We start from the raw sequence: 13,067 nt of genomic DNA on the forward strand, positions 1-13,067 counted from the left end.
ACAAAGACAATAATGGGGTGAAGGCCTGGTGAGGGGGTGGGAGAAAGGTGGAGGGAGTCCATGGGGGGAAAAATGAGATACCCGTAATACTTTCAACAATAAAGATAAATTTTTTAAAAAGTATTCCTTCATTGAAGTAAATTTTGAGAATTAGTTGTAATTTTTATTCCAAGTTGACAAGTTTTTGAGTAGAAGTAGAAGATAATAATGGGAATTCACAGTAAAGAAGGCAAGGAAAAGATGGTAAGTTCAGTTCTGAACATTTATATATTTGAAGTGCCCGTGGAATATCTAAGTGAATTGGGGCAGCTGGTTATATGAAAGTCACACATCCACTGCTCAAAAGAGAGTGATGGCTTGAAAATACAAGTACAAAGTTCACCAAAAAAAAAAAGGTGGAAATTAACCTTTTGCGACAGTATGGATTGACCTGGAGATTATTATTCTAAGTGAAATAAGCCAGTCAGGGAAAGATAAAGACCATATGATATCGCTTATATGTGAAATCTAATGAACAAAATACAGTGTTGAACAGAACAGAAACAGGCATGGATACATGGAACAGACTGACAGCTGTCAGAGGGGAGGGGTTGTGTATAACACATAGACACAGGCAACAGTGTAGTGATAGCCAGAGAGAAAGGAGGGTGGGAGATAGGGGGAGGTGGGCAAGGGGGGGAAATGGGGATGGAAAGAGACTTTGCTTGGAGCAATGGGCGCATGATGCAGTGTGCAGTTAATGTTTTACTGAGTTGTACACTTCAATCCTGTATGGTTTTACGAACCAATGTCACCCCAATAAAAAACATATATGAAGTCACCAGCATATAGGCAGTAGCTAAAACAAAGGGTATGAATAAAGTCACTCAAGGAAAGCATTAGAGGGATAGAAAATCAGAAGCTGACCATAGATGTTAGATAATACCTGCAATTAAGGAGACTGAGAAAAAGAAATCCGAGAAGATGAAAATTAGGAGAAAGTATCAAGAACCATTAAGGACAAGAGGGGGACTGACAAATACTATAGACATAAATATGAAATCAAAATATCCACTTTGTTCGGTGGTTAAGTTCATTGTCACGGCAGTTTTTAGTATTATACCCTGATTCAGACAGAAATGGTAGCAGTTTAATGAAGAATGGGAAAAAGTAATATGAAGACAATTGGCAACAAAAGGGGGAAAAAACAAAAAAGAAAATGACAAGATTTATTGCTTGTTTTAGGACAATAAAGATTTGATCATATTCATATGCTAAGGGAGAGATGAGCCTGTCTAGATTCAGGAAGTTTCTACAGCAAGAAGTAGTCAAGGATCATCAATGTCAATATAACCTTCGTTTAGTGTTAGAAAAGTAAAAATATAAATTTTATTTCTCTCTCTACTTTCATTTTATCTAAGTGCAATACTTAATCAATTAACTTGTGTACTTCCCATTAATATATTTATTTTCTTAAATTATACTCCTGATAGAGAAATTTGTATGAGTATACATGAGGATATTCTCCACTCTTCAGGATTTCAGTTCTATCTTGTTGAAAATAAGAACCTGAAATAGCTCTCCATAATCATCTTTATCCCAAATCTAGAATTTGCCAGGTTTCAGGTTTCTCTGGTAAATCAGTATTTGTGATGGCATTCTATAAAAGATTTCTATATTAAGGACAGATTAGTTTTTTCAATCTAAAATAGGCTTAGAACAAACAGATTTTGAAAGATAGGTGAAAATTTTCTTCAGTTGCTTTATGAAAGGATTCTAAAATTACAAATATTTGAAGAATAAGATGGTAAAATAGTTCTTTCATTGCTTTATTTTGAAAAATGAAATTCAATTTAGGTTTACCTGAAAGTGTAGAGCCACTGCTGGTCTGGCCATCAACTTACTGAAATGATCATTAAAGTCTGGTGAAAGAATGTCCTGTGATAATGTTTCATAAGGATCAAATGCTTGCTCCTATTTTTAAAACAGAAAATGCATTATGTTTAAAAGATCATCTTTTCTACTAATATGGCACAGATTATTTAATGGCAAGTTTATATTCAAGTCCTTAATAGTTTCAGAACTCTTTGCCGTCTACTTTGCAGGGACAAGCAATAACTATGGCTGTAACTGAAAAATTTTCGTAAATGTAAGTAATGACCTCCAGCTATTGATCACAGGAAGATACTAGTCTTAAAATAGGTCACTGACTGTGTTCACAAGTATCAAACTATTAAAATGCATATGCACATTTATTAGTAAAACAAGGCTGAGATTTGAAATTTCAGTTAGTCTTACCTAGGTTGAAATAAGTTTACACTTACGATACTTTCAAAAAAAGCAAAAAGTGATACCACTCTTTTGGATAAAGATTAGAAAAAGAAAGCAAATACTAACATACAGTAAAATAACAAAGCAGAAACTGCACATATTTTGTCCAATGTTTATATTTAAATTCCTACTGTTTGATAATAATCAGTATCTCCAATGTTTAGTTAAAACTAAGAGGTTTGTTTCACTTTTGTATTTAAAGAACACAGTATGTTTTTCAGAAATAATCAGTATTGGTAAAAACGCAGAGAAATTGGAACCCTCATCCACTGCCAGTGATAATGTAAAATGGTATAATAACTGTAGAATATTTTTGGCAGTTTCTCAGAAAACGAAACAAAGATTTACCATATGGCCCAGCAATTCCGCTCCTAGGTATATACCCCAAGTAACTGAAAACAGGGACTCAAACAGATACTTGTATGCCAATGTAACTGCAGCATTATTCGTAATAGCAAAAAGGAGGAAAAAACACAAGTGTCCATCAATAAATAACTGTATAAACAAAATGTAATATATACATACAATGGAATATTACTCAGCCATAGAAAGGAATGGAGTTCTGATACATGCTACGGACATGGATGAACCTTGAAAACATTATGCTAAGTAAAATAAGCAGACACAAAGAACAAATACTGTATTATTTTACTTGTATCAAATATCTAGAATCAGCAAATTCATAGAGACAGAAAGTAGATTAATCTGTTGTGCAGATTAAGTTACCCACGGTTGTGCCGGCTGGCATGGCTCAGTGGTTGAGCGTCAACCTATGAACCAGATCACAGTTCGATTTCAGGTCGGGGCACATGCCCGGGTTTTGAGCTGGATCCCTAACAGGGGGCGTGCAGGAGGCAGCCGATCAATGACTCTCTCTCATCATTGATGTTTCTATCTCTTCTTCCCTCTCCTTTCCTCTCTGAACCCAATAAAAACATATTTAAAAAAAAAAAAAAGTTATCCACAGTTGGAAGGAGGGAAGAATAGAGAGTTGTTGCTTAATGAGTAGAGTTTCTGTTTAGGGCAGTGAAAAAGGAAACAGCGGTAATGGTTGTATAATATTGTGGATTTAATTAATGACACTGAATTGTATAATTAAAAATGGTTAAAATGGCAAATTTTGTTATATATATTTTACTGCAATAAAAAAAAATTAGAAAATACATTGTTTGTAAACCATATTTTTAAGAGTATAGCAAGCAACCAAACTACAAATTAATATGCCAAGTTATCACAATATAAAAACTTTCTAATAAGAATGAAAGTTGAATATTTTGGTTAGGCATCAGTAAATGAATTATTTCTACACTATCAGTTTCACTGTCTAGAAAACAGATGTAATGAAAGCGATCTACATTTTCAGAAAAATATAAACAGATTATAAAATTAGAAAATTTACATGAATTCTAAAGATGCACTTTTAAAACCCTGTTTTCCAAAAGAAATAAAAAATGGCCAATGAGTATGACAAGATGTTCAACATCATTAGTTTAAAAAAAAAGCAAAATTAAAGAACGGTGAGATGGCAGAATTTCTTTTACCACTAGACTAACAAAAATTAATGGCATAATCTCAGAGTTAGTGGAGGTGTAGGGGGAAAGGCCTGCATATACTAGAACTTATTTGGAAGGAAATTTGGAAAAATGTTTCAAAGTTCTAAAAACATACCAAGTCTTTAGTACTATAATTCGTCATCTAGGAATATATCCTAAAATAATTATTAGGCTATGAAAGCATAGCATGAATATGTTTGCTGCACTATTATTTACAATAACAAAAATGGAAACAATATACATGCTCAACGATAATAGATAAAATGTTATGATGTCTCCATAACAACATGGTACCATTTGGATTTTAATACTGTGTTGATGCCCGACTGGTGTAGTTCAATGGTTAAGTGTTGACCCATGAACTCGAAGGTTACTGGTTTGATTTCAGGTCAGGGCACATGCGTGAGTTTTGGGCTTAAGCCCCTGTGTGGGGTGTGCAGGAGGTGACCGATTGACATTTCTCTCTCACTGATGTTTTTCTCTCTCCCTCTCCTTTCCTCTCTCTCTAAAATTAATAAAAATATATTTTTTAAAAATTGTGTTGCCCAGATGGTGTGGCTCAGCGGTTGAGCATCGACCTATGATCCAAGTGATTGTGGTTCCAAACCTGGTCAGGGCACATGCCCGGGTTGTGGGCTCGATCCCCAGTAGGGGGCATGCAGGAGGTAGCTGATCACTGACTCTCTCATCACTGATGTTTCTATCTCTCTCTCTCCCTCTCCCTTCCTCTCTCTGAAATCAATAAGGACATTTTTTTTTAAATTGTGTTGAAGTACATTTATTAAGCTGAAAAACATTTGTGATATATTCACAAATGAATGAAAAAAAAGATAGTAAGAGAGTAAGATCATGTTTTTCTAAGTACACATATGTATGTGTGTGTAGAAAATATTGTACGTTATAAGGATAACTTATCTCTGGGTGTTGCAAAATGGAGTGATTTTCATTTTATTTATATTTGCCTCTTTGTGACTATTTTTACAATGAGCTACATTACTTTTATAATCATTTAAGACAACAAAATGATTTTTACTTTGGAAACAAAATTAAAATACAAACTTCCCTTTCAATTTTTGGAAATTAAGACTAAAATTCACAAAAGTTAAACAGCTATGGTCAATAAAATTTCTTTTACTTTAAAAGCACTTACCATTTAAAAAAATCTTAAAAGTTACTATTCTACCAACTTTCCCTATAAGTATTATCATAAACACACTATGAAGTGTCATTACAAATACAGTGTAACTGTACTTTGCTATTGGTTAAATCTTAAATATTTTTTATAATAGCCAGCAGTGTCTTCTAATTTTCACAAAGAATATGTTACTAAATTTCTTGATACATCTTTCAAGACTTAAATGAGAATAAAGCAGTTTATAAAACTTACTTCTGCCAAATCTTCAAAACAGCTGCCAGCTAAGGGATGAGGACTGCTTTCATCAGTCATTTCAACTGTGTCTTCAATCAAACCTAAAAGTTTTACTGTCAACTCATGTATATCTAATATGTTACTGAAAATCTTTTCAATGTCCTGAAAAAAAAAAAAAAAAGGTCAAAATGAGAGGTTGAGAATTTTGTTTAAAAGTTACTAAAGTAATAGAAGTATTAAGGGTGTATTTTCACCCAGTCACATATTAATATATTCCAAGACATACAATATACTCCAAAACGCAGCAAAAGTCAATCACAAGGAAGGGAAATTAATAGCCTTTTGAATTACACATAATAAATGTACTGGAAAATATAGATTCTGGAGAGTTTTTGTAAAATTTATTTTTCAATTACAGTTGACATAAAATTATATTAGTTTCAGGTAAACAACTCTGTAATCAAACATTCATATACCTTACGAAATATGTACCCCAATAAGTCTAGCACCCATCTGACACCATACATAGTTATTACAATATTATCAACTATACTCCTTAAGCTGTACTTTACATCTCCATGACTATTTTTATAACTGGCAATTTGTGCTTCTTAATCCCTTTCACCTTTTTTATCCATACCGCAAACCCAGCCCATCTGGGGATTATCAATTTGTTCTTTGTATCTGTAAGTTTGTTTGTGTTTCATTTTGTGTTTTAGAGTCCACAAGCGAAATCATGTATGTCCTCTGACTTATTCCACTTAGTATAATACCCTCTAAGTCCATCCATGTTGTTGCAAATGGTAAGATTTCATTTCTTTTCATGGCTGAGTAATATTCCATTGTATATATGTACATTTTCATCTAGTCATCCATCAAAGGACACTTTGGTTGTTTCCATGTCTTGGCTACTGTGAATAATGCTGCAATGCACACTGGGGTACAAATACCTGTACAAATGTTTCAAATTTGGGGGGTAAGCACCTAGAAGAGGGATTGTTGGGTTGTATGGTAGCTCTATTCTTAAATTTTTAAGGAACCTCCATACTGTTTTCCATAGTGACTGTACCAATTTACATTCCCACCAGCAGTGTATGAGGGTTCCCTTTTCTCCATATCCTCTCCAACACTTATGTCTTGTCTTATTGATAACAGCCATTCTAGCAGGTGTGAGGTGCTATTTCACTGTTGTTTTGATTTGCATTTCTCTTATAGCTAGTGAGGTTGAGCATCTTTTCATTTATCTGTTGGCCATTTGTATGTCTTCTTGGAAAAAGTATCTGTTCAGGTATCAGCCAGGTTTTTTGTTTATTTTTTAATTTATTTTTTTAAACAGATCAGATATTTAATTAGGTTCTTCATAAGAAATTTAGAACACCAGTTTGTGAGGATAAATTCCATTTGTGAGAGCAAACACAGAGTGAAGGTAGCCCTGGAACTGAGAAACAGCTTTGATTTTTACCAGAATTTGCGAGTCTACAGCTTTCTGATTAACTTTGTGCTGCTCTATAATCTCGTATTGCTCTTTCCCTGTGTCAAAGATCTCACCATCCTGGTGTCTGGGCTTGTGCAGCTTCTTCTCTTTTTTTTTTTAAAAAAGTTTTTTAAAAAAATTTCATTTATTTTTTAGAGAGAGGAAGGGGGAGACAGAGAGTGAGAAGCATTGAAAGGTTGCCTCCTGCATGTGCACAGGACGATGTGCACATGCAGGAGGACAATGCTCCAACCGAGTCAAACTGGCCAGGGAGCACAGTTTCTTCTTGAAATAATCAGTGAGATGTTTGGGGATTTTTACACCACTGACATCAATTTGGGTGGAGGTGGTGATGACAAATTTCTGGTGTGTTCTATGCGGAGGAACTTAATTAAATGACAGAGGTCCAGTCACAAGTAGCAAGCCACTGCTCAGATGCTTCAGGAAAACCACCCTCTTGCCTCTGTAGTGCCGTTAGGATGATCAGAGTGATCCCTGGGAGTGATGCTGGCCTGCAGTTTTCTTACAGGCTGACTGAAGGGTTTCTTGTCATGGTTCAATAGCTTTTGAGGTACATCTTCAGTAGGATAAGATATGGGCATTTTGTAAAGTTTAATCAATCACTCAGGTACCACCATTCTTCTCGCCACCAACTGATTTTGTGACAGTACTGAAAACTTTCTTTCTCTTTTCAATCTTGGATTTAGCTACTGAATACTTCCTCTTGCAAATGGTCTTTCAGGAATAGACAGCTGATCAGGAATATCTGCCAATTCCTGAGTAGGACAGGGTTTCCCTGCAGTGACGCTTCCCTTTCTTAGGCATCTTGGTCTTGAGGTTATCCTTCTTAACCTTGCCACCAGCATTAGTCTTCCTGGCTTCAGGTTTCTCCTCCTTAGTATCCAGCTTCTTAGCTTTTTCACCCACCATCTTGCAAGCTGCGAAAGAGGCTCTGCCCATTTTTTAATTGTTTTTGTTGTTGTTGAGTTGTATGAGTTCTTTATATATTTTGAATATTAGTCCCTTTTCAGAGGTGTTGTTTACAAGCACAAACATCTTCTCCCATTTGGTTGGTTGCCTTTTTGTTTCCTATATGGTTACTTTTAAAATGCAGAAGTTTTTTATTTTTACGTACTCCCATTCATTTAATTTTGCTTTCTTTCCCTTGCCTCTGGGGTCAACTTCATAAAAGCCTCTCTGAGATCAAGGTCCCTAAGTTTAGCACCTATGTTTTCTTCTATGTATTTTATTGTTTCAGGTCTTATACTAAGTGTTTAATCCATTAAGTTTTTGTATACAGTGTCAAATAGCAGTCTAGCTTCATTCTTTTGCATGTGGCTTTCCAATTTTCCCAATACCACTTATTGAAGAGGCTTTCCTTTCTCCATTGTATGGTTTTGACTCAATATCATACTGTTTTGATTATTGTAGCTTTAGTTTAACTTAAAGTTGGGGAGTGTGATACCTCTGACTTGTTTCATTTTTTTGGGATGGCTTTGGCTATTCTGGCTCCTTCACAGTTCCATACAAATTTGATGGGTTTTTGTTCTATTTCTTTGAAAAATGTCCTAAGGGTTTTGATGGGGATTGCATTAAATCTATATATTGCTTTAGGTAATATGGCCATTTTAACTATGTTGATTGTTCCAATCCATGAACACAGAATATCTTTCCATTTCTTTGTGTCTTCTCAATTTCTTAAACAGTATCTTATAGTTTTCAGGGTATAGGCCCTTCGCTTCCTTTGTTAAGTTTATTCCTAGGTATTTTATCCTTTCTGTTGATATTACAGATGAAACTGTTTTCCTCATTTCTTTTTCTGATATTTCATAGTTAGTATATAGGGGGGAAAAATTTTTTTTAAGAGTATTTGTCTAGCTGAATTCTTTAGAGTTGACTTTCAAAGCCACAGATACAATAAGATGGACAAAGCTCCCTAAATCCCATCCTACTCTCCCCACTCCCACCCTGTCTTCCAACAGAGCCGCTCTGCCTTTGTTTGTGTGACATTCTGCATACTTTTATTCCTAAAATGTTCCACTGTTAAAACTTTAAAGTGCTGCCTTAAAGTACTTACCAAAAGACAGGAAAAAGCATGTCTTTTCTATACCATATATCTTTTTCACCATCTTCAAATGAGTAACTATAAATCTTAGATACTGCATAATAGAAAAATATTTCATTCCAGTGTAATTCCCCTTTCTCAGTTTGTGTCTAATTTTCACTGTCATCAAACTTATTACATTAGTATAATAATTCATGTATTTAAAAATCCCACAATACTACATGAAAGAATTTTTTTTTTTTATGTACTCATAAAGTATATGAAGTTACTATTTATGATTTTAAGCTGCTATCTGACCTTTGGGATAGACAGAATTTAAAACCCAAAAAGTAACTTACAGAAGGTTTAAACAGCTTTTTGTCGGAAAGAAAGGCTTCTCGAAACACTTTTATGATCATATTTAGTTCCCGCAGATACTGTCTTTCTTCTGCAATTTCAGTTCTGACAAGATCGTAGTAGTTTAATTCACCTGAGGAGCTAGGTTCATCTTCACAGAGAGAAACCAAACCTATGTCATCCTGATCAAACATGTCCATCAAAACCTGAGAAATAAATCAATAATGCATAACTTATTTTCCTTACTTTTATAAAACCATCTCAAAGTACATGCAATTCAAACATTATACTAAACAATGAGAGCTGTGTATATTACAGGCTTATATACAGGAAAAAATTCAAAGTAAGAGAAATATGAAAAGTTGAAGGGGGAAAATAAGTATTTCTGGAAATAAGAAAAATCAAATAGTGAAATGTGTGTGTGTGTGTGCGCGCACAGAACAATCCAAGTGTAAATCCTAGTTCAACTACTTACTACTTACCTGTGATTACAGATGTTTATTCTTTTAAAAGTCAGATTCCTTATATATAAAATGAAACTGATGAAAGAATTCAATGAAATAATGTATATAAAATGCATACTACTATGTCTGCCAAATAGCAGACATTCAGAATGATAGTTCCTTGCCCTATAGTAAGGATGGTTGTATGAACTTAGATGAGTTCAAAGGAGAAAAAAATAAAATGATACTTATAGTAGAGGGACTCAATAGATTAGAAGTGTGATACTTTTCTGAAGCATATTTAGTACATTAACAACTGCTATTAAATTCTTTTGTTAAAATCAAGCACCCCACAGAAGCTTAAATTGCTATAGCAACAATTTCCCCTTTCAGAAAATAATAAAGATTGCTACATAAGTCATTTAACAGGCAAAAACTAGTGGTGAATCAAACATAATAGGAAAAAGGTGACCATACTTTCCAGAATTAAAAGTAGTTAATAAAGAAAAATTGGACCTACTTAATTATATATTCAAGATTGACTGAAAACTATTTTCTTAGAGTTCAGGGGGAAAAGGCATAATCCCAAAAAGGAAGCTCCGAAACATAAAACAACTTCAAAGAGATGAGAGGAAATTCTGACAACACACTATGAAATAATCATTCATTTATTCATTCTGAAACTACTCTGATTTACTGATCACCAGAAACTGTGCTATTTATTGCTAAAATATAGCAATGAACGAAATAAACACTGCCCTCCTGATTCAGAAATATTTCTTGAATGTGGTCAATTACATCTGCTATACTTTCTCCTACATGAGTTCATCTTCTTAGATGATTTTCAATTACTATGTACATGATAATGACTCTTTAAATGTGCTTATCTCTAGCCTCAGCATCTCTCTGGACTCTAGACAAGTGTTATGAAAGACTTGCTAGTTATCTCCCTGTCTGACCAAGACTATATAGGAATACTCTACCTCAGCATCACTAATAACAACATCAATTACTTGATTGTCGTAACTAGAAAACTTGTCATTACCCTAGAATTACCACTTCTCCAACTTCTGTATCAAATCTGTCCCCAAATCCTGTTAACTCTAATTCAGAAACATCTCTTAAATCTGGTTAGTTCCTTGTATTCTCCTCTGTGTAGAATGTCTTCTCTTACTTCCCTTCCAACTATTGCATTTATTTATCTGACAAATACCTAGCTATTTTCATCACTTGGCTCCAATATAATTTTTTTGTATAGCTTTTCCCACTCTCCCTGGTTCCCCTTTCAGAATCTTTTCCTCTGGCTTCAGTCCTCTAGTAACAATCTTCTTTCTTTCCTACATAAACATTTGTATTGAAATTTCTAAGGATAAGAACCATGATTTCATCTTAAAATCCACAGCATCTGACAGACAATAAATGCACAAATACATGTATTAAAGAACATACATGCATTGTATATGTTTGTAAACTATTAGACTTGTAAAGAAGGCTAAAGTCCAAATGAGTTAAAGATCAGAAAAATATGTTAGACCAATCAAAAGCATTTTTTGGTCATGTTCAAAGAAGTAGAGCCAGTTGTTGGAACAGATGGAGTAATATTATCATGAAAGAAAAAACAAAGAACTCAATTCCTATTACATCTGGGCCTGGAGAAGAAAATTTCAGAGCTGCTCTGTGCTGTCTTACTCTCTTGCCTTTCTTAGACATCAATTTTCCTCTTAAGCATATGTGTTCTATTTTTCCAGTCTGAATATTATTTTCCTTAATAGTTACAAAGATAGCAGGGGTTGAGCTATACAATTCTTTCCTGTGGTTGTCTATTCTAAGCAACCTTTGATGTGCCTGAATACCTCATATAGTCAAATGTTGCTTTTATTTTTAAATGTAAAGGAAAAAGGTTGATTCTCAAGTTCCCTGCCTGGCAAATTATATGACCTTGCCTGGCAAATTATGCAAATTCCTAGAAATCATTTACTCAAATAGTTTACTAAACAAGATGGTTTCTGAGCTCTTGAAATAGAGATCACTAAAAATCGGTTTAGATTTACTAAGATCACACTATGTCATACTAATCTCATTATTCCAATCACAGCACTAGACTCACAAATAAAGTCATCTTAATTTTAAGCCAAGCATATGACAATCTCTTATAACAAATTTGGGATCATGGTAGAAAAGGATGGGCAAACTATAGCACACAGGCCATATCACGCCCACTGCAACAGTTTTACTAGAACACAGCCCACACTCATTTGTTTATGGCTGCCTTCCTGCTTTATAAAGGCAAAGATGAGCAGTTGCAAAAGAGATTGTATGACCCATAAAACCTAAAATACTTACCCTCTGGTCCTTTACAGATAAAGTTTGTTGACCACTAAGTTAGACAAGAGGCAAAACAGTAGCTGACTAAAAAGCCATCAAAAAAAAAAAAAAAGTGGTGCCCGGCTGGGCATGGCTCAGTGGTTGAGCGTCGACCCAGGATCCAGGCGATTGGGGTTCGGTTCCCGGTCAGGGCACATGCCCAGATTGTGGGCTCAATCCCCAGTCGGGGGCATGCAGGAGGCAGCCAATCAATGACTCTCTCATCACTGATGTTTCTATCTCTCTATCCCTCTCCTTTCCGCTCTGAAATCAATAAAGGTATATTTTTTAAAAAAAAGTGGTAATTTATTCTTAGAATAATGCTTCTAATAACGTGAGAAGTATCATTTTTTATACATTTTTTTCAGTATTTTTAATAATTCTAACTAAAACTTTCTCAGATTTGCATACATTTCAAAAAGCTGGGTAGGACATTGAAAATGCTGAATGACAAAATTAGTTTTATAATACCTTGATATGTTAGAGCACAGTCTCAATAACAGTGTGAAATGTTATAGAGATAAATTTGAGTTCAAACTTACATGAAAAAAAATCAACAGCAAGTTCTAAGAAATCAAAGACATAACATAATAAATAGTACCTCGTGAAAATTCCTAGGAAGTTTGGATATCTGCAAACTCAGTAAGTAAACAGATTAACATGGGTGCCAAAAAAAAATGCTGAAATTATAACAGAACAACATGGAATAAAGGAGGGCATTTCATTGTTATTGGTGTTGGTCAGACCAAATCTAGAATGTTGTCTTTAGTTTTAGAAATTATAGGCTAAGAGCAATGTAACAGTGGGATCTGAAAATCATGTCATATGAAGATTGTTTTTTAAAGTCTCAAAAGGTAAAGATTTAGTTCATAAAGAAATGTTTCAAATGATGTATTCTGAAAAACACTTTGATTTTATGTAATTCAGAAGAAAGAATTAGAGTTAATGAATGGAAGTTAATAGAGAAGTCTACTTTAACTTTGAATGAGAAAGATATTTCACCCAATTAGGATTTTATAAAAATGGGTGAATAATTTTTAAGGACTAAGTACCCCAGTGTCCAAACAGAAGCTATGTGATGATTTGTCAGTTTATTGTGAGGATTTGGCCTGTTGTAATTCTGAAACTGTAAATTATTTAGAATTTAATTGTT

At 34.2% G+C, this 13,067-nt stretch overlaps 1 protein-coding gene and 1 pseudogene across 2 annotated transcripts in view; both read right to left on the bottom strand.

Annotated features, from left to right (window-relative positions):
* The window catches only part of SOS2 (SOS Ras/Rho guanine nucleotide exchange factor 2), a 78,463-nt gene that overhangs the window by 40,026 nt on the left and 25,370 nt on the right, over window positions 1-13,067 (bottom strand). Inside the window, exons 5-7 of the mRNA XM_081119648.1 lie at window positions 9,110-9,313; window positions 5,251-5,394; window positions 1,843-1,953 (exon numbers count right to left, since the gene is read on the bottom strand). Of these exons, the coding sequence (XP_080975774.1) occupies window positions 1,843-1,953; window positions 5,251-5,394; window positions 9,110-9,313 (459 nt within the window). The remainder of the gene's footprint in view (window positions 1-1,842; window positions 1,954-5,250; window positions 5,395-9,109; window positions 9,314-13,067) is intronic.
* LOC308548325 (large ribosomal subunit protein eL6-like) lies at window positions 6,602-7,636 on the bottom strand (annotated as a pseudogene). The gene is made up of 2 exons: window positions 6,986-7,636; window positions 6,602-6,808 (listed from the first exon to the last, which is right to left on the bottom strand). The product of its transcript is annotated as a large ribosomal subunit protein eL6-like (transcript).

The sequence above is a fragment of the Miniopterus schreibersii genome (genome assembly GCF_964146895.1).
Source record: "Miniopterus schreibersii genome assembly, chromosome: 1".
NCBI lineage: Eukaryota > Metazoa > Chordata > Mammalia > Chiroptera > Miniopteridae > Miniopterus > Miniopterus schreibersii.